At 35.4% G+C, this 23,075-nt stretch overlaps 2 protein-coding genes and 1 long non-coding RNA gene across 6 annotated transcripts in view; 2 read left to right on the forward strand and 1 right to left on the reverse strand.

The window, feature by feature from the left end:
• rnf123 (ring finger protein 123) overlaps positions 1–23,075 on the reverse strand; it is a 239,019-nt gene that overhangs the window by 85,551 nt on the left and 130,393 nt on the right. The gene's annotated exons all lie outside the window — the stretch shown is intronic.
• On the forward strand, positions 261–22,384 carry amigo3 (adhesion molecule with Ig-like domain 3). Of its 3 annotated transcripts, none has more exons than XM_073861962.1 (3): positions 261–1,053; positions 1,237–2,628; positions 22,060–22,384. In XM_073861962.1, exons 2-3 carry the CDS (start codon positions 1,330–1,332, stop codon positions 22,129–22,131), a joined length of 1,371 nt encoding a protein of 456 aa, XP_073718063.1. In that variant the 5' UTR covers positions 261–1,053; positions 1,237–1,329; the 3' UTR covers positions 22,132–22,384. The 3 variants fall into 3 exon arrangements, with proteins under 3 accessions (XP_073718063.1, XP_073718062.1, XP_073718061.1); XM_073861961.1 differs by having other exon boundaries at positions 262–1,053; positions 22,057–22,384; XM_073861960.1 differs by lacking the exon at positions 22,060–22,384 and having other exon boundaries at positions 262–1,053; positions 1,237–3,638.
• LOC141359468 (uncharacterized) lies at positions 4,177–6,131 on the forward strand. Of its 2 annotated transcripts, XR_012365925.1 has the most exons (5): positions 4,177–4,435; positions 5,112–5,257; positions 5,574–5,667; positions 5,804–5,924; positions 6,005–6,130. It is a non-coding gene; the product is annotated as an uncharacterized lncRNA (long non-coding RNA). The 2 variants fall into 2 exon arrangements; XR_012365924.1 differs by lacking the exon at positions 4,177–4,435 and having other exon boundaries at positions 4,677–5,257; positions 6,005–6,131.

Below are 23,075 nucleotides of genomic sequence, written 5' to 3' on the forward strand. Positions count from 1 at the left end.
CTTATTCAGATCACCATTAAAGGACACGGGTCAATGAAATATTAAAAACTAAACAGAGCAAGCACAACCTGCCAAAGAGCTGCCTGTGAAGGGAAATGAATAATTGGAAGAACACAGGGGATGGGGGAAAAACACCATCATCAGGGAGGCTCTGGCAAACACTTTCCTTTCATAATCTCCGACATCAACCAATCAGTACTCAGCAGAGCCCCTCCTCCGAAACTCCACGCCTGTCTGTTTATACAGCACAGAAAGAACGAGAGAGCGAGCGAGAGAGAGAGAGAGAGAGGGAGTGTACACACTCAAGCGCTATACGACAGAGATACAGAGGAAAAGGGGAAAGACCCATACAAGACGGAGAGCAAAGGAGAGTCGGATGCTGAGAGAGAAAAATTGATGAGCAACTCAGATCTGGAAGAAGGATCAAAGACATCTTCAAAACACCAATTTATCAGTTTCTCCAGATGACACGTGGACAATGAAAGCTTTAAAGCCACCTGGATGAAAGAAGTTGAGCAACTCTAACCCAGCAAGCGTGTTGCGTGACTTAACATTTAAGTATTTTTTCATGATCTTGTCTCCAGCACTGATACATACAACCTTATCTTCTGGCTAAAGAAAACAACAGATTGCTTGTTTAGTGAGGACTTCTGCACAGCCGAGCTCGTGTGACACACCGCGCGCCTTCTGTTCAACCGAGGGCAAGATTAAACTAAGTGAACTGGACAGGATGCTGACTTTCTCAAAAAAACATCTTTCAGCCTCCAGCTGCAAGCTAGCTCTTGATATAAAAACCTCCTCTGGCCCCTCCTAAATGTCACAACTGCAAAACAACACTGACTGTTAAAAGGATGTTGTACAGAAGGTTGGGATCTGCCTTGGGGATGGGACACAAACAACAGCTTTTTTTCTCCTTCAGCTTTCGTACGCTCTGCACTTAAGAATGAATTGAAATCTGGGGCAACACTTGGAATCCAAGCGGCGTACATGTTGAGAGTTGCAGCGGTACAAGGAGAGTTATGAGGCGAGATGTAGGAGTAACTACTTGCAATGGTAAGTTAAAAGCAACTTGATGTACTTCAGTAGTATTGAATTTCATTGTATAATGTTGTCGGATTGAATTGACAGTAATATGATCTTGCATGCTTTGGGATAACAGTACTGACGTACAGACTGAGTGAGCAAGTATGAGGCAAAAATCTAATGTCTTTTCTTTTTCTCCTTCCTATCTGTCAGATTTTTAATGATAGGAACACGCAATCCAGGCGACGACTCTACCCGTGAAACTCTGGCTGCTCTGTTTAACAACCCAAGCATCTTGACGGCACAATGCTGTGTGCTCAGGGTGTGGCTGCACCCCTGATGCTGAGCTCTTTCCTGCTACAGCTGGTCAGGGCCAATATCCCTTTTGGTTGTTTGATTGCTTCCGACATCCTGAGCTGCACAAATCTCGGCATTGAGCATATTCCAGTAGAGTTGCCTGTAATGGTGGCGACCTTGGACTTCAACCACAACAACTTGGAACGACTGGAGGATGGCAGCTTCGCTGGTCTACCCAATCTGGACACCTTACGGTTAGCTCACAATCGGCTCAGCAGGCTCAGTCCGGGAACCTTCCGGAATACAAGTAGCATACGACATCTGGACCTTTCCTCCAATCAGCTGAATGTTATCGAGCAGCACTACTTTCAAGAGTTGGCAGGAATCAAGGAGTTGCTCCTTTACAACAACCGTATAGTAAGGGTAGAAAGCAAAGCCCTGAGCGGTTTGACTAAACTACGTAAGGCCTACCTGAGCCATAACAGGCTGACAGACTTCCCCTTCTTTTCGGTTCAGGAACATTCCAACCTTATAACACTAGACTTAAGCTCAAACCGTATGCCCAACCTTCCTGTTGAGGACATTTCAAGTCTACAGGAATCAGTACAACAAGGGTTGTTCCTGCACAACAACACTCTTATTTGTGAGTGCTCCATGTATAGTATGTTTAAACATTGGGAGCAGAAGGGTTTCACCTCAGTGACAGACTTCCGAGAGGAGCATACCTGCCTGCTTTACGGTGAGCGGCGTGCTTCGGTGCGCTTTCTGCAACACGTGCGATTCTTTGAGAACTGCACTTTAAAACCGCTAGTGGAGACGGAGAATCTAAAGGCAGATGTCGGGCATACGTTGCTTTTAAACTGTACAACATCATTAAAGGGAAAGCATATCACCTACTTATGGGTGTCCCCAAATCAGGAATACATTGCTCCACCTGGTAATAACAGCACACTGCAAATGTATGCAAATGGCACCTTAAAAATCTTGGCAGCAAAAAAAGAGGACGCTGGGGTGTACTTGTGCATGGCTATAAACCATCAAGAGACACGCAATGAGACTCGAGAAGTGAATGTAACCGTGGTGGTACCCCATCACGAAGATGAGCATTTTAACACCGGCTTCACAACTCTGTTGGGCTGCGTGGTCAGCCTGGTTTTGGTCCTTATGTACCTCTACTTGACACCGTGCCGCTGCTGGTGTCGCAAGCATCCGACACCAGCGACTCCAAGCCCTGGAAATGAATGCAGCGCCCAATCATCTATCCTGACGCCCACGCCACCCGCCACCACGGAGGGCCCCGGCCGCAAGGTCAGTAACAGCAAGCATGTGGTCTTTCTGGAACCCATCAAGGAGACACAAAATGGGAGGCCGCGGGCAGCACTAGCCCTCGAGCACCCAAAACTGACAGTAACGCGGAGCGATGCTGACTCAGTCACCTCCGTCTTCTCAGACACCACAATTGTGCCATAGCAGCTGTTAACTGTTATCCCGACGACCTGCTCCAATTGAGAGCGTGGTTCCTACGACGTGGCAGTAAGCAACTGCGCAGCTACTCAGGACAGATCAGGGAGAGCCCAAGGCAGACAACCAAACAGAGTAGGAAAGAAAAGCACATACAATCAGAAAGTTATTGAAACAAAAAGGTAAAAAATGGAGCCATGAATCAGCTTTAAGGCTCGATTGAGCCGCAACGGTACAAGAGGAAGGAATTGGTTTGACATGCTGAACAGGGTAAAAAAGTTCCCCTTTAACACTGCTTGCGCCTTGATAGATTTTTAGCTACGAATGCCTTGTCTAGAGCCTATATCCTACCAAATACTACATGAATCCTTGTTATTAATCTAGAAACAGCATGATGGATATGAAGGAGAATGACAAGTGCATATACTGAATATCTAGTTGTTTACAGATATGACTGACTTCTAGAATGTTGACTGCAGATTTTTTTTTGTTGATATTTTAGTATGTCCTTTGTGTTTCTCATTACTGTTTTGTTGGTAGTTGCAAACAATTTTGGGACCATACCCGTCTTCAAAATTCCCAGAGAAAATGATTCCATGTGTAAGTGTCGAGCCAGGGAAAGTTGTTTTAAAGACACTGACGTTTAGTCGTGCTTTGAACAAATGACACAAAATTCAAATCTCATCTTTATTGAGATTATAACTTGAATGGAATCAAATCTGTGAAAGTTTTGTTTACATACTGGAGTACTTTTCTGTTCCCTAGGCATTCCATGTTTCTCCTTTGTCCACCCTCCCCTTTCACAAAAATTCCTTCTTGATCAGCTTCTTAATAAATCCTTCTGCTTCGACCCCAGAGGTAAATGTCTGCCTACTTATTGTTGAGTTATACTGAGGCTTAACTAATCGGTCTATGTGCCAATGTTTCTGCATTCCTATTTTCAAATACTGTGCACAAATATTCAGACTTTGAAAGGTATGAATGTCAAACGCTCCTGGCAGGTAAAGCATGACAAATGTGTGTGGTCATGAAATAAATATTATGGCTTCTTTGCAATTTTTGCTCAAATATAGTGCACAAAAATGGTCAGGGTAATCCGTAAACTGGTTTTAGTGGTTTTGGGGCAAGCTGGTGGACCACTGGCTGAAACATTGAGTATTAGCAGATGAGTTTAAACCAGCTACATCCAGCAAACTAGTTATTTTTTTAAAGAATACACAGTAACACTTTCAAATGCTAATCTCTCTATCCCTGGATTCTCCGGCTCATTGATTCCTATTAAACAGATGGATGATTCTGTGATGTGCCGTGACCCAGAAATTAAAACATGCAATCACAAGAAGAATTTTACAATAGTACATTACCCTTGAGCCGAAGCCCATCTCCACCAGAATAACTACACAGCAAAATCACCAGTGTTAAATTTTCAGGGATGGTGTTAAATACACAGTGTTGATGCTGTTTTAACACTATCTGGTAATAAAATAACACTGCCATTGCTAGGCCAGTGTTATATCCACGACAGTGTCGGTGTAAAACAAGGGTGTTACCAGATTTCACACTGAGCGGTGTAAATCAAGCCACGCCTCCACTAAACATATCCTGTCAGGGATTTTACCGCCATTTTCTTTCAAAGGAGGACTGAAGAGAGCAGGTAAATCTCATAATATTCACTTGGTTTAGCTAAACTAAACTGTTATTTCTCTGTCTGACTCTACGCAGCCATTTGCCAAAAAACCTAAATAAGATATTTTTCCCATTTTATGTCCCCTTTGTTCGTTATTTGGTTCAGTTTAATCAGAGCTTCCTTGTGTTACGTTGTTCCCTTGTTAGTTTGGTATAAAGTTAAACTGCTAGCTAAAAGTTTTAACCAAGAAGGATAATATTATCAGGAGATATGAATGAATGTAAAAATTGAACCATGATAAAACGCGACATGCACTACAAATTAAAGGTATGAAATTAAGTTAAATGAAAGCTCGTTTATTCACCATATGATGCTCGTTATGAGGTAATCATATAGGCTAGATACCGTGAGTTAACGAGGTCGTTTACATGCACGTGAGTGCACGGATATCGGTTAATTATTCAAATTACTGAAAAACACGGAGAAAACCGCAACCGCATCGTCATGTGTTTTTTTTTAGATGTATGCAAACAGGGAAAATATCGCCAAACCAACAATTCATTTTACCTCAGAATATGCACCGAGTGGATGCATTGTGTGTTGTAAGCTTTTCGTGGTGCTAGATGTCAGACAGATGCAAATAGCAAATACATACGAAAGTGTAAAACGTGTATGGCGAACATTTGTTTTTCTGTCATTATAGATGCTAGTTTGGTGAAAGTACACACTGAGTGCTTAAAATCATTCAGAAGAGATGCTGTTTTTAGGGCAGTTTATTAAAGAAGACCTGACATGGATGACTTCCAATGAGAAACGACTGCTAATACTTATATAAATTCATTACAGAAGGTAAGTTTCATTTATACATATAAATCATTTTATTTGACATAACTGAACAGTTAACCAATCTTTTTAGTATATGTAGTTTTGTACATATTATGGTTATTAATCAGGCAAGAAAGTGACATGACCTGCTGCCAACTTTAATAAAAATATATTATCTTCTCATACATTGTTTTGCTATTGATATCATATTAAATAGCAATCAAATTGATTACTATTTTGAAAATGTATAATTGAAGATTCATATTGTCTCTGAGTGCTGTTTTTAATATAAAAAGAATGTTGAGTTTTCAGAGTCTTTATTGTCATTTTTTTGTGATAGGACCCTACCAGACTATATTTGAATACGGCATACCCATGAATTCTGGAACTGTTATTCCTTAACCCAGTTTGGAGGATAAGAGCTTACCAACTATGTGAGTACACACAGTACTTTAGTACTGTACACTGTCTCTAACATGATTATACTGAGATGATTTTGATTCAAATAACGGTTAAAACGGCATCCTTTTTGGTATTTTCTTGACCCTTTTTGTCTTTGAAAATCTGCAGAAATATGCTGAGGTGATGTATTGCAAAATAGCCAACATACAACAATTAAAGGATAATTGCAGCCTATATCCTGATGAAGATATGGATGACCCTCTGTCTGGTCAACAGGAGTTTAAATATGGTAAGTGTAAATGGGTTTGCTGCTTTTACGGTTTTGAAGTTTAACTGTATACTCATGGTGTTTAAATTGTGTTTTGCTAGGATGGGACAGTGACGTGGCAGCTCTTCCCTGGCTCATTCACCTCTTGCCTTCATTTGTGAAAGGAGGAAAGACTGGAGAGGGTCAATGTGCAATTGAAGCTACTGATTGTAAGTTTTTTTGTATTTTGTTCTAGTTATTTATTCAGCAGTTAGTTTGCTTTCATTGTTCACCCCATGTAAATGCATACAAGTTCATAAATACACATCAAATACATTCATCAAATACACTCTTTTAAAACACTTAGGTGATGAGCATCAATCCATGCTTTGAGGGGGATGAATCAGCACAGCCCTGCCTGCTCTGCGTTGGGAACAAAAGTTGCATCCAGAATATTTGCATCATTCTGGACCAAAAAGCCATTCCCTGCATGATGAAGACCACTGATGCAGCCTTCCACTACATCATGAGTAAAACAACTACAGAACTAAATACCAGGTTGGAACGTGTTTAAGAAAAATGAAACGTCTTTTGAATTGAAATGTCTGTTTTGTTATGGAAAAATCTTTAGTATTGTGAAGGATAAGCATTTCTGCTTGCCGATAAGGTAATTGCATGTATTTTAATGTTCAAGTTTTGAGTAGGGTGGCTAATTTTTTTAACTCTTATTTGATTTATTAAAGACCTTTATAATAAGTGGTTTTCATGTCACTGCGCTGTGGTATAAGATAACTTTCATTATTCCATACTGTATTCTGTTTCTAATTGTAGCTGAGGTATTTAAATAAGCAGTGTTAAATGCAAAGTGTTGTGTGTATTAATGTAAATATTAAATGTGATGTACTTTAATAAAAAGAGGTTTTGCAATATTTCTTGTAATTTGTCTTTTATAGAAACAACCCATTAGGAACAAAAGTGGCTATTACTCAGTATTTTAACACTTAACATTGTTGAATTCACATTACACTGGTGTTGACCTTAAATTAGGAGTGTTAATTTTTAACACTGTATTTCTGTGCCAACACCAGTGTAGTGTGGAAACAACAATGAATAGTGTTGAACAAAGTGTCAAATTTAACAATATTGAGTGTTAAATTAACATATAATGGGTGTTGTTAAATTAACACTACACTTTTGACTAAATTAACACAGTGTAGTGTGGACACATATACACACTTTGCCGGTGTTAAATTTGACACCGTGGGTGTTATTTTAACACCAGTGATTTTGCTGTGTACATCCTAATGATTGTGTTCCATCTGCTTAACGAATTAAAACTGCACTCATGTCACTTAAACTACCATCATTATCATTATCACCATGATCATATCATCACATTGTACCATGATTAAATCATATCTGCATAAACCTAAAAAAATCGTGTGTATTCTCCTGTCCTTGCTGAATGTTCCCTATCTGTTCGCACGCTGTGAGCCTGGTGAGATCTTGTGTTAAAGCCAAGTCAGACTGTGCAACATCAACGCCCTTTAATGTCAGACTGCATGATGCACATCTTTCGATTTCTGTGATGTTTGACAGAGATGACTTGGAGGTTGATCATGACACGTTCTGACATACGGGTTGGCATGAACATTTTGAAAGGTTAATGCACAAATGCAAACTTTAATGTTTGGAGTGTTTCACCTGGAAAAGAGAAAGTGCTTCGTTTTCAATGTAAATTTTGATAAAGAGCCGTCATAGTTGCAGGGAGGACTACAACGCAAAACAAATTAATTTGAGCCAATAAGCAACAAAAGATGAACGCAGTTCAAAAATATTCCCAAATTTGTCCCAAAAATTATTTTCAAGAAAAAAATTCTTAGTATTTTGTCTTGTTTTCAGGAATAATATAAAAAAAAAACTAAATTAAGATGCTTTTTCTTGATGAGCAAAACGACGCAAGAAAATAAGTCTAGTTTTAGACCAAAAATATTAAATTTAAGTGAATTTGTGGATTAAACAAGCAAAAAAATCTGCCAATGGGGTAAGCAAAAAATCGTGAATATTTTTTCTTAAACACTAAATTCAAGAAAAATTTGCTTAACCCATTGGCAGATTTTTCTGCTTGTTTTATGCACAAAATCACTTAAATGTGATATTTTTGAAAACAAGACAAAAATACTAAGAAAATGTTTTCTTGAAAATCATTTTTTTGCAGTGCAAAATTCTTAGTATTTTTGTCTTGTTTTCAGTAAAAATATCTAAAAAATTCTTAAACTAAGATGCTTTTTATTGATGAGCAAAACGACCCAAGAAAATAAGTTTTTAGACCAAAAATATCAAATTTATGTAAAAATTAGGTTACGCCAACGGCAGATTTTTTTGCTTGTTTAATGCACAAAATCACTTAAATTTGATATTTTTTATATTTTTGAAAACAAGACAAAAGTAGTAAGAAAATGTTTTCTTGAAAATCCTTTTTTGCAGTGCACTGCAAAAAACTGATTTTCAAGAAAAATAAGTTCTTAGTATTTTTGACTTGTTTTCAGTAAAAATATCTAAAAATTCTTAAACTAAGATGCTTTTTCTTGATGTGCAAAACGACCCAAGAAAATAAGTCTAGTTTTTAGACCAAAAATATAAAATTTATGTGAAAATTAGGTTACCCCAACGGCAGATTTCTTTGCTTGTTTAATGCACAAAATCACTTAAATTTGATATTTTTGAAAACAAGACAAAAATAGTAAGAAAATGTTTTCTTGAAAATCATTGTTTGCAGTGCACTGCAAAAAAACTGATTTTCAAGAAAAATAAATTCTTAGTATTTTTGTCTTGTTTTCAGTAAAAATATCTAAAAATTCTTAAACTAAGATGCTTTTTCTTGATGAGCAAAACGACACAAGAAAATAAGTCTAGTTTTTAGACCAAAAATATCAAATTTAAGGGAATTTGTGGATTAAACAAGCAAAAAAATCTGCCAATGGGGTAAGCAAAAAAATCTTGAATATTTTTTCTTAAACACTAAATTCAAAAAAAAAAATTGCTTAACCCATTGGCAGATTTTTCTGCTTGTTTTATGCACAAAATCACTTAAATGTGATATTTTTGAAAACAAGACAAAAATACTAAGAAAATGTTTTCTCTTCAAAAACTGATTTTCAAGAAAAAAATTCTTAGTATTTTTGTCTTGTTTTCAGTAAAAATATCTAAAAATTCTTAAATTAAGATGCTTTTTCTTCACTTATGTTCTTGGGTCGTTTTGCTCATCAAGAAAATACATCTAAATTTAAGAATTTTTAGATATTTTTACTGAAAACAAGACAAAAATATCACGTAAGAAAGTCATTTTTGCAGTGTAGAGTACATTCAATCATTTTCACAGTCTTCAATGCATGTTTTGCTGTGTATGTGTTGTTTAGTGTGTAAAGGGGACTTTGTGGAGTGCAGTTGCTGGCTCTGAGCTGCATGTGGTCCACCTCATTGGTGTATTATTTATCATTCTGGATCAATACTGTCTCACGGCAATATGTCAAAACGCACAAAAAACTGGGGAAACCTCATTCGAGTGGTACACTAATTAAAACTCAATGTTTGTGTGTCAGAGGACCTTATCAAAAATTTAATAACTTGCGTGTGCGTGTGTTATAAACATGTCGTCATTTAATTAATCAACTATCAGATTAGAAAGTACTCAAGGCCAGGGTGGGTGGAAAGACCAAAATCTTATATCGCAGTATGAGTAATATGCTGTATCATGGCAGCGGTATATATCATGATATGGTTGTTTCTTAGAACCTCAACAAGATATGATAAACTGCAAAAAATGACTTTCTTACTTAGTATTTTTGTCTTGTTTTCAGTAGACATATCTAAAAATTCTTAAATTAAGAAGCTTTTTCTTGATGAGCAAAATGACCCAAGAAAATAAGTCTAGTTTTTAGATCAAAAATATACAATTTATGTCAATTAGTGCTTAAAAAAGCAAAAATATCTGCCAATGGGGTGAAAATTTTCTGTTTCTTATTTACTGTAACTTTACTGCCTCATATCGGTCATACAGCTTTCTTAAAGGATTAGTCCATTTTCTAAAAAAAAAAATTCAAATAATTTACTCACCACCATGTCATCCAAAATGAGGCATAAGGGTCTTATCTAGCGAAACGATTGTCATTTTTGGCAAGAAAATTAAAAATATGCACTTTTAAACCATAACTTCTCGTCTTCCTCCGGTCCTGTGACGCGCCAGCATGACCTCACGTTATACTTCATCACGACAAGAGGTCACGGATGACGTATGCGAAACTACGCCCCAGTGTTTACAAGTGTGGAGAAAGAGGACCGTTCCGACATTTTTGTATGTGGAATGATACTAATTAATGTCTTTGTGTCAGTTTATTGTTTAAAATGATCCGCAAATGTGCGTTTCATATATGTAACATGTGACTTCTTTCGACGTCATTACGCAATTACGTGGGGTCGCGCTGGCGCGTCGCATGAGCGGAGGAGGGCGGGAGGTTGTGGTTTGGGGGTGCATATTTTTATTTTTCTTGCCAAATATGACAATCGTTTCGCAAGATAAGACCCTTATGCCTCTTTTGGGATCATTTAGAGTCCTTTGAAACTGCAATTTTAAACTTCATTAAAATTGTTAAGTGTTGGGGTCCATTAAAGTGAGAAAAATCCTGGAATGTTTTCCTAAAAAAAAAAAAAATTCTTTTCGACTGAACAAAGAAAGACATTAACATTTTGGATGACATGGTGGTGAGTGGATTATCTGGATTTTTTTTTAAGAAAATTCCCAAATCTTTTAATATCGGTATCGGCCATAAAAAACCCAATATCAGTTGACCACTAATAAAGTTTAAACAACTTGGATTCGCAAGTCAATTCAACCTTCTATTTTAAGTTTTGGCTTGTGTAAAGTTGACATAATTTATAAAATCAAGTTGAAATTGTTTAATTTAAAGTAACATAAAAATATACTGTATGTTGATTTGACAAATATGCTGCATATTTTTACAGTGTACATAAACGCGAATCTGTGATAACGGTGATGTCAAGGTCACTATATGCATGTGCGATTATAACCAAAACATCAATGGTGGCCTTCAGGACTGCTTTAGTAAATACTGAGGGGAAATACAAGGTACTGATTTTATTAACGCTTCTCCGAACAAAGTTTACAAAATTTTGGCATTTTATGGTCCTGGGTCACTTGTCGTAATAAACCTTACTTAACGTCTGTCTAAGCAAAACTGCACAATGCTTTCAGCGTCTAGGTTGTTTATATTTATTTCTTTGTAGAAGAATTTTTGTGTTTGCGCAGGCATGTAGTGTTTCTTTACAAGGTAACATCACCATCTACTGGCCTGGCACACGTAATACAGCGTATATAAGTTTTTATAAATGCGGAGGAAACTTTTTAGTTTTTCCTTATCTGAGAGAGACAAAGTCTATGTTACAAGTATGAGCATTTTGTTGTTTTCAATGCACACATACAGTAAACAAGGACGTGTGTTTGCGTTGCAGGTGAATGTAATAAAAGCTGAGTGAAATCCGATAATCATAATATCTGCTCAGCTTTAGGTCTACAAGATCTTTCTTCCTTGTGCTCTATACCGAGCTTTAGACATCTGTGTAGGAAGACCAATACAGGCTTTTGTTTAAGCCACATGCTGTGCGATTCTGAAATATTTTCTCTTAACCACTTCTGTAAAACAGATGGAGCTTAATGTCAACATGAAATCAAAATTGACCTTTTTGTAATCTTTAATAAAAATGTGACTTTCCGCTGGCGTCATTTGGGCCGTGAGGTTCACTGGATATTGTTTACAAAGTATTTAGTCATTGTTTTAATAAACTCCCAACAGACTGTATTCTGGTATTTAACTCCCACTTTTCACAATACAGAAAATGCCAATTCACGTTTTATTTACATTTTATTCACTGGTGGCATAACATAGCCCTAAGACTTAATCACAGTAAACCTAAATGTTTGGCACCAAAATTGGTTATGTTTAAGCATTTTTCCTATATTGGACAGGGCAGCGAAGTACAGTAAGCGCCAAAGGAACAGAGGGAATCAGGGATTTGTACCTAAGCTATGGCTATAGATTTTGAAATATTATGTTATGTTTATTATTGTGATACATAGGGATCGACCGATATGGATTTTTCAGTGCCGAAGCCGATAAAGATTTTTGTTTCATCAGCCTTAGCCGATGACCGATAGAGGCTGCCGATTTTCTTGAGCCGATATATGTAGCCGATACTGCTTTTGCTCACTCAATTTACAACATAAAAATGACACAATGATGATGCCAAATGTTACAAGTTTCAATTTTAAAAAAGTAACATTTATTGAACTTAAAAAAAAATCGGCGAACACGGCAGCCACGTATCAGCCGATACACATAAAAAAATCGCAAATATCGGCCCGATTTATCGGCCGGCCGATATATCGGTCTATCACTAGTGATACAGTTATATAATCTGCCTGATTCTGAACAATTTTGAGCTATCTTGATGTTTTCTAAATATTTTAAGAGGGCTAATGTACAGCCAAACGGTTGTATCGCAGAATAAACTCCAACAGGGTGATCCGTATAGCAAACTGGTTTCGCATTTTTTATGTGATATCACCCGGTTGGCTGTACATTATCCCTTGCTTAAATATTTCGAAGACATTATCTCACTTACTTGACACATTTGTAAAGTGTTCACTGCAAAAAATGATTTTCAAGAAAAAAATTCTTAGTATTTTTATCTTGTTTTCAGTAAAAATATCTAAAAATTCTTAAATTAAGATGCTTTTTCTTGATGAGCAAAAAGACCCAAGAAAATAGACCAAAAATATCAAATTTAAGTTATTTTGTGCATAAAACAAGCAAAAAAAAATCTGCCAATGGGGTAAGCAAATTTTTCTTGAATTCTTATTAAATTTAGTGTTTAAGAAAAATGTTCAAGATTTTTTTGCTTACCCCATTGGCAGATTTTATTTTTGCTTGTTTTATGCACAAAATCACTTAAATTTGAATTTTTTGGCCAAAAAACTAGACTTATTTTCTTGAAAATATTTTTTTGCAGTGCTATACATAGATATTTAATTGATTGGTTAATCATTTGTAAATATAATCTTATATGTTATTAATTAAACATACACTGCAAAAAATTATTTTCAAGAAAAAAAATCTTAGTATTTTTGTCTTGTTTTCAGTAAAAATATCAAAAAATTCTTAAATTAAGATGGTTTTTCTTGATGAGCAAAACGACCCAAGAAATAGTTTTTAGACCAAAAATATCAAATTTAAGTGATTTTGTGCATAAAACAAGCAAAAAAATCTGCCAATGGGGTAAGCAAATTTTTCTTGAATTCTTATTGAATTTAGTGTTCAAGAAAAATGTTCAAGACTTTTTTGCTCCATTGACAGATTTTTTTGCTTGTTTTGTGCACAAAATCACTTAAATTAGAAGTTTTTGGCCAAAAAACTAGACTTATTTTCTTGAAAATTATTTTTTGCAGTGCTATACATTTCATTGATTGGTTAATCATTTGTAAATATAATCTTATATGTTATTAATTAAACATACACTGCAAAAAATGATTTTCAAGAAGAAAAAAAAACTTAGTATTTTTGTCTTGTTTTCAGTAAAAATATCTACAAATTGTTAAATTAAGATGCTTTTTCTTGATGAGCAAAACGACCCAAGAAAATAGACCAAAAATATCAAATTTAAGTTATTTTGTGCATAAAACAAGCAAAAAAATCTGCCAATGGGGTAAGCAAATTTTTCTTGAAATTTTCTTGAATTTAGTGTTTAAGAAAAATGTTCAAGGTTTTTTTTGCTTACCACATTGGCAGATTTTTTTGCATGTTTTATGCACAAAATCACTTAAATTTGATATTTTTGGTCTAAAAACTAGACTTATTTCTTGGGTTATTTTGCCCATCAAGAAAAAGCAACTTAATTTAAGAATTTTTAGATATTTTTACTGAAAACAAAACAAAAATACTAAGTAAGAAAGTCATTTTTTGCAGTGAACCTCACCTGTAAGATAACTTGAAGCTCTGTTATTAGTTCCAGGTGGCTGTTATCTAGTAATAACAAACTTGCAAATGTCACTACTGACCAATCAGAATCAAGCATTTTGAAGCGAAGGGTTAAAAATAACAATACTTTGGCATTGATGTAAAAAATAGTTTTTGGATGTTTCATACTTATATGTTTCATTTAATCACATTAGATTTGGTGTGAACAGACAATATACAATTCAGTGCAGTATTGCCTTCAGCAGTTCTAGCATAAAAATAAAGAGACACTCTGCTTTAGTCTCCCATAATGCAAACACAATCACATCAGTTTGGCTTTCTGCAAGATTTCTATCATTAGAGCTCAGCAGGAGAAACCAACATTGTTGCCCAACAGACTATGAAGATATAAATGAGGAATGTGTAATTCATTAGTTTGACTCTATTCCCAAACACTTTGCGAGGACCTGAACACATTTAAAAAATAAATGAATAAAGTTTAAAACACTTCAGAAAATGCAAACATCTTATGTAAACTGAATAAAACTGCCATGGCTTCATTATAACTAATAAGTTTTAGTTAAGAAAACTACACATTTATTAATGTAAAATGTTAATGTACATTTGTCTTATTTATAGTGTATTGTGCAAATATAATAATTGTAGAAAGTTATATTATAAAGTTTTAAATAAATAAAAGTGCTGTAAAATGTAAAACTGCATTTATAGGCAAGATGAATAATAAGTGTTCTGTACATGCTAATGACATATCGTGAGCCTCAAACACTATTGTTTCCTCCTTCTAAAGTAAACCTTGTGCATACAAAAGACTTCTGAAAAACAGGCCAATTTCAAACAATCTCAAAAGTCATAACACCGGCTGTGAAATTACAACCACGTAACATTAATTTACACTTTAAATTAAGTACAATGATGTTAAAATGCTAAAAACAAAGTCATGGCAGCGAAGTTAGCGCTATATGCTAATTAATGATAGTCTTTAGGCTAAAGTTCTACTATTGACGTTACAGTTACATTTTGCAAGTCCATATTGAAAAAAAAAACAAATCTGGAAAGGCAATTTATTCAACTAAACAATGGCACTGAACCGCAGGCTGAATAGGCGTCCGTACATGTTAAAGTAACATAAACAGTTATTTACACGATAAACAATAGCATACAGAACATACCTGGGAGGCTGAATAGGCTAAATTAACACGACAAGCCAAATCAAGTTCAAAAAGGTCCCGAAGTCATTCCACATCACTGAATTCATTGAATTACATACTGTAAATACAGAAGTATCATAAAGCGGACTCTCGCGCCCGTAGACTATAAAAAAGTGCGACTTGTAGTCCGAAAAATACGGTACTCAGAAACGTCCATTAACAAATCTCCAAACAATTGATTATTTATCAAATTCTGTATCTTCGTCCGATACAGGCTCAAACATAAGCTCTGTTTACACACACAGGGCTACTGAAATAAGCCGCTTTGAGAAACAGCCAATCAGAGCAGAGCTCAACATTATTATTCATGACTTTTTCTTTTTTTAAATAAGGTAATAATAGACCATTTCATTCTGGGGACAAATCCTAGGATTGTACATGTAAATGGACATGTAAACACGTTTCTGGATCATCTTTGCACTTAATAAAGTCACATGTAGATATCAGGGAACAATGTAACATATTGTATCAGTGCATTCTTTGGCACCTTTAAAAAAAGAGTTTAGAAATTCACGCTTGCCTATAAGAAAATTGAGACAAAGGTTCTGATCTCCTCACTAACCTACAGCATCAATCGTTTCCTGCTATTTTGGTACATCTATTCAACAACTGTTCATCGATTACCAGCAAGTAAAAAATCAATTGAGAATATTTTCCGTTACAAATAATGTGTGGAAAGATTTAGCTGTAATCTGAGACAAATCCTTTGATGTTTGCTGGTTGTTCTATGATAACCGGAGTTGTTTAGGTGGTAGGAACTTCAGTGATTAATAAGATGAATTTAACCTTGGAAAAAACATTTATACACTGTAAAACAAAATGGAGCATAAAGTTAAAGGAAAACACCACCGTTTTTCAATATTTTATATATTCTTAGCTCAACTTAGATAAATTAATACATACCTATCTTTTTTTAATGCATGCACTTAATCTTTGTACAGCGCGTCGTGAATGTGTTAGCATTAAGCCTAGCCCCATTCATTCCTTAGGATCCAAACAGGGATGAATTTAGAAGCCACCAAACACTTCCATGTTTTTCCTATTTAAAGACTGTTACATGATACGAGTATGGTGGCACAAAATAAAACGTGGCGATTTTTTAAGCGGTTAAAAAACGAGAACTATCTTGTATTGCGGAAGAGCACTTAGTTTGCAGCACTTCGACCTCGCCGCGCAGTAACATCATCACTCCTGACTACTCCCCCTCTCGCTCAGATTTCCGTCAATATTACTGCACCTAAGAAAATAGTAAAATATTGAAAAACTATGGTGTTTTCCTTTAACTTAAATTTTTAAGTTTTCTAAACTGTAGGTGTGATCTGTTGTCATTTCATTAGCAGAAAATCTTTAAACAAACGTTATTGAAATTGAAAAGCAATATGAAAATCCTACTTACATTTAGTACAATAGAATATTGGATTATTTCTGAATCTGTCAATAATGATCTTTTGAAAACTAAAATTAACTTATAATTTTTTAACAGTGAGCTGTAAATGCATTATGGATTGTTGCCCAAACACTGTCCAACTTTTCAATGCTTTAACATCACAGACATAATGCTAAAATATTTAAAACATACAGACTCCCTCTCTCTCTTTACAGTAAAAGTCTGGTACCCCTCATTAATAATGTATAACTTTCTCTGACTTCAGCCTAGAAACCCTTCAATTCAAAACCTATATATTAAAAATAAGTCTTTGTTATTGGTATAATGTAGTACTTCTCTGATATTTTTACAAAATTATTTCCATTACGCAGAATTAGGACATTGGCCTAGATTTATTTTCAGGCAAAGAAAGTGTAAGGTTTAAGGGAATGGGTTATGAGATCTTTGCAGGTCAACCTTCTTATATGCAAGTTACACACACACACACACACACACACACACACACACACACACACACACACACACACACACACACACACATTGAGAAACATTTTCGAAACTGACACAATGCCAACAAAATAACTTTTCTGCAGAGAAAAAAAAAATCCTGGCCATGAACCGAACCGACCAGAATTCGAGAGGATAAACTGCTCACCTCATGACATCCAGCAAATGATGTAGCCAAATTAAAAAACAGATACATTCCACTTAATAATGTGTATAGTCAATTAAATTAAGTATTTAAAGGAAAACACCACCGTTTTTCAATATTTTACTATGTTCTTACCTCAACTTAGACAAATTAATACATACCTATCTATTTTCAATGCGTGTACTTAATCTTTGTATAGCGCGTCATGAATGTGTTAGCATTTAGCCTAGCCCCATTCATTTCTTAGGATCCAAACAGGGATGAGAGACTGTTACATGAGTAGTTACACGAGTAAGTATGGTGGCACAAAATAAAAGGTGGCGAATTTTTAAGCGGATATAAAATGAGATCTATATTGTATGGCGGAAGAGCACTTAGTTTGCAGAACTTTGGCCATGGGCGCAGTAATAGTGACAAAAGTTTTAGCGAGAGGGGGAGTAGTCAGGAGTGATGATGTTACTGCGCACAGAGGTCGAAGTGCTACAAACTAAGTGCTCTTCCGCCAAACAATATAGTTTTTAATTTTCACGTTTTATTTTGTGCCACCATACTTACTTGTGTAACTACTCATGTAACAGTCTTTAAATAGGGAAACATGGAAGTGTTCGGTGGCTTCTAAATTCATCCCTGTTTGGATCCTAAGGAATGAATGGGGCTAGGCTAAATGCTAACACATTCACAATGCGCTGTACAAAGATTAATTGCACACATTGATATAAAGATAGGCATGTATTAATTTGTCTAAGTTGAGGTAAGAACATAGTAAAATATTAAACAACAGTGGTGTTTTCCTTTAAAGGTGCAGTGTGTAAATTTTAGCGGCATCCAGTGGTGAGGTTGCGAATTGCAACCAATGGCTCAGTCCACTGCTAAAAAAAAGCATAGACAAGCTATGGTACCCGCCACTGGAAAAACATGTAATTGACAGAGACAACTTAGTAAAAAAAGTTTGCCCATTAAGGGCTTCTGTAGAAACATAGCGGCACAAAATGGCGACTTCCACGTAAGGGGACCCTCTGTGTATGTAGATAAAAACGGTAAGAAAAACATAACAGTTCATTATAAAAAATCTTTGATAATATAGTTTTGTATTTTATTTTGCATTTCTGTCAAGAGATCCTTCTAAACATTACACACTGCACCTTTAATAAAGTACATTTAGGCCTTATTCACAAATTATGGGAAGTGTGTATATACATTCTAAAAAAAAAATGCAGACATTTAGACAACCTTAATTATAAAGTCAATTTAATCTACTTTTTAAAGTTTTCACTTGTGATAAATTGGCATAACTTAGAAAAACAGGTATAAAATGTTTAACTTAATTTGTTAAGTAAAACTAAAATACATACAGTAGATTACTACCGGTTGATATCATTATCCAAAGCACGTCCCCTATTACTAATACCCATCTGTTTGTAAGCATATCATTTTCCACTCTCTAAACCTTACAGGACATTTAGATGTAAACCCAGAGCCTGGAGTCCGCTTAAGTTAATTAGCAGGCATTGTTAATGAGATCTCCGAGCTGACATTTAGCCGCCCGCTGGTATTTGATGACGCCGTCCAGGGCAAACTTACAATGACTTACTGCTATTAGTGCCACGAGGGGCAGGCAACCAATTAAATCTGAAGTAACGTTCAAAGGCCATTACCATATTAGTACTGCTATTACACAGATTGAAAATAAATCACAGGAGAAACAAACATTTAGATGTTTCCCGACAACTGTTGCTTTTTCCAAGATGTATGATGCTAACGGATGTATAGATTACAGAGGCAGGCGAAACTGATTTGTTGCTTTGAAAAATGCGTATGTGTGCTGCCAACTGAGCAACATTTCAGAATGATGTCTGCATGCATCACTATTTAAAACTGTTTAAGTATTTAAAACTGCACCCTTAAGGAGAAAGCAGAATAGAAATGTATATCTCAGTTATATTTCAAAGATGTTCAATAAAGCAGCTTCAAACAACGAGAAACTAAAACTGAACTTGGTCAACAATAATGTATATGTATAAGCAACCTTCTCTTGCTTTTTGCATTGTATACTATGAATGAGTAATAATAATAAAAAGAGGGTAAACCCAGTTCCACCTGCCCTTAGCAACAGCTGGACACCGTATTCAGCCCAATGGATGTTTAACATTGAACAAAGCAAACATATAAATGTGTTGACTCAACAGTCATGTCAACTAAAGCACGATGAAGCTCATAATACTGCTCACCAGTAATGAACAATACTTGGAATCTCACAGAACTAGAATTAGTCATAAATCATATAACTATCACCATAGCCAAACTGAATCAAAAGGCAAATTGAAAATACATTTTAGCACTTCCATCACCACAGGTGTCCATACATCACAAGCGTTGATGTGTCTGTAAAGTGCAACTGAGGTTTGGAAATAAATAAGTTTGAATGGTTTTGATTACAAATAATTTTTTTGCGTTTTTTCTATGGGCTTTGGAGCAGCTCTGCTTCCTGAATTTCATGGATAAAATATCATAACATGCATCTCAAATTAAATTAATTGTCTCTGTTTTATGGTCTGATCGGATCATTTGGATTATCAAGAAAATAATGAATAAAATTGTATTCACTTCCACATGCATGTTTTGATTCAGCTTTTGAAATCGCACACTGCGTGTCACGATTTAATGGATGATTATCTTGTCGACGTTCCAGACGAGTGAGCAAGCCTCGTCGTTTGGACTTCCTGCCAAAGCGAGTCAGATGGGCACAAATACACACATGCAAATGAATGACAGAGCAACAGGGTTGTGATGCTTTGTGTTAAAATGTTCTTGGTATGACAGACGCCAATGTAATAAAGCTCAAATGTGCCACCTATGGTTTGAGAGAATTCATATAAAAAGTAAAAAAATCTGTCTTTATCTCATTATTACATATGTTAAATCGCTTTATTGTTTACACATTGTCGCTTTGGAAAAATGCGTCTGCTAAATGCCTAAATGTAAACGCACCGTAATGGTGCTCTAAAGAGGGTTGATTTTATTTCACAAAACACAAAAGATGACATTGTGCAAAATGTCCAAGTTCCTCTTTTACATATAATGCTATCAAGTTCGAAACTTTTTTCCTGTGCGTCTTATCAACATTTGCATTACAAGATGTTTGAAGTGCAAATGAGATTTAAGAGCTACGACAGAAACACTACACCATTACACAATTTTCGTTTTATTTTATTAAAGCGCAACTATTTCATTGCTAAAAAATTTATTTAGTGTATTTGGTATAATACAATTAGTGCTGGGCAAAGATTAATCGCGATCAATCGCACACAAAACAAAAGTGACCTTCTGCACAATACATGAGTATGTGCTGTGTGCAATTACTATGTATAAATAAATACACACACATTCATGTATGTATTTAAGAAACATTTACATGTTTTATTTATATTTTTATATATTCTATATTAAATATAAATAAAAAAAATGTATATATAAGTAAAACAATTCTGAAATGAATATATGAATGTGTGTGTGGTTAAATATACATAATAATTAGACACAGTACACGCACATATATTATGCCAAAAATCACTTTTATTTTGTATGCGATTAATCGCGATTAATCTTTGCCCAGCACTAAATACAATGTGTTTGTGTGGTTTATGGTTAAAAACATTATTTTCCACATACACTGTCAAAAATAAAGGTACAAAGCTGTCACTGGCGCAGTACCCTTTAAAAAAGGTCCTAATATGTACCATTAAGTTACAAATACGTATCTTTGAACTGCCAGTATGTACCTTTGAAGTACTAATATGCACTCTTTGGGTACAAAGGTGAACAGTACCTTTTTGAAAGTGTACTGTCCCAGTGACAACTTTTGTACCTTTATTTCTGAGAGTGTACCGTACATTTTTATAGCCCCAGATATACTGCTTTCCTCAAACGCATTGATTTTGTACAAAACTCATCGATCTGAAAAGCGCTGTGTCCCTGATTGGCCAGCTACAGTAATTTGTATGTTGTGATTGGCCTGAATACCTCTGACGTCAGACGGAAATGTCACGCTTCTTACCATGTTTGAAAGATTCGCTAACAATGCAATGCTAACAGGAGTTAACTTACAGGCCAAGCGGGAGGAGTTGCTCAATCCCAGGAAGTAAACTGTTGCCTACAATCTGTGTGTTTGTTGTAGTCCAAGAAAAGAGATTTACATTGGAGACGATAACTCGCATTTGTACCCTTTGCATATCGTTAACATGTACTAGTACACACTTAAACACCAAAAGAAATGTAAAATCGTGAATTGGACGATAGTTGATCTTTAATATTAATAATTGACTTTTATTTGATATTTATTATTTTTGTTTACTTACTAATTTCTGTAATTTTGCTATGCATTTGTCTTTTTATTAGTTTACCTAATATTGCTATTTAAGTGTAATTTATTTTTATTTCAATTTTGTTTTTAGTTTTTGTTTCAGTTAAAGCCGCTCTATGCATTTACGGCGTTTTTGTCAAACAGCGACCCCTAGAGTCGCTGGAGAATACTTGCAACTGTCGTAATTTCCCACTCTAGTACTCCGAAGATAATGACCAGGTAATGTTTCACAATGTCATACAAATATTAGGCTACTGCATAGTCTACTAAAAATGTACGGTATGTGGAAAATAATGTGTTTTTTAACCATAAACCCCACGAACACATTGTACCAAATACACAAAATAACGTTTTTTTTAGCAATAAAATAGGTGCTCTTTAATAAAGATTGAGACAAACCAAAGACTAAATATTTCTATATACAGTATCTGGTTTCAGTTGGATGAACATTGAAAAAATCCTGATTTGATTGTTTTGGCTCAACTCTTTATTTCTTACTCTTTCTAATTTCCTCAGAAGATGTATCAATCCAAACCAGCAGTCACTCAGCAGCCAGCCTCTGACATATGGACCACTCAAGCATCGCCATAATAATCTCTGAGGATAAAACTACAAATACGTCTTGGGCCGTGACCTTCACCGCGGTTCCTGTAAATGTCTCCAGGCATCAAATCTCTAAAAGCTGTTCATGAAAACTCTGTCTATGCACTGTGGGAAGAAACAAAAATGCAGACCCTATGAAACAATGATGATGTTGTAAATCATTATGTTTGTGAATGTCACGTGTATCTTTGTTTATTTCCTGTCTAAAGCAATAAGGAATAAAATAATGTAAAGTACATGACATTATGAGTCCCTCCTTCTGGCTAAAGTGTAAACTTGTATTCTGAATGGGAATGTGAGATAAATCCGTAATACTGCATTGTGAGAATGTGAAAAATTATGGAGGCACTAAAGAATATCAACTCATTCCCTTCTGCATAGCAGATGTGTACGACTTAGGCCCAATCCCAATTCTATTTTATACCCCTCCCCCTTGCCCTTACCCCTACCCCGTCCCCTTGCCCCTTGAAACAGAGTGTTAAGGGGTAGGGCTGAAAATATTCCCATAAGAAATGGGACACCACTACTAGACCGTTACACGTCATCATAAGTCGTTGCTAGCTCCTACGTCATAGATGCTCAGATGAAATAATACAATAAAATTTTATATTTAATGAAATTATTAAAAAATATATATGTTGTGGAACTATCACAAGGTCAATAACATTAGCAAACTTTTTTCATTGCGATTTTTACAAATCTTTTTTCTGAGAACATAACCGTATACATAAAACTAGTGATTATTTGTTATTAAAATACTTTTTAATGTCCAAAAATACTTAAATTTATGGGCCATATTGGAAATGTACCATACCCCTTCGTCTGAAGTGTGGTCCTGAAAAATCTTCGTTTGAAGGGCTATCTGGCCCTTACCCCTACCCCTTCCCCTTCAGCCAAAAGAGAATTGAGACACCCCTACCCCTTCACGTGAA

The sequence above is a fragment of the Misgurnus anguillicaudatus genome, chromosome 23 (assembly GCF_027580225.2).
Source record: "Misgurnus anguillicaudatus chromosome 23, ASM2758022v2, whole genome shotgun sequence".
Lineage (NCBI taxonomy): Eukaryota > Metazoa > Chordata > Actinopteri > Cypriniformes > Cobitidae > Misgurnus > Misgurnus anguillicaudatus.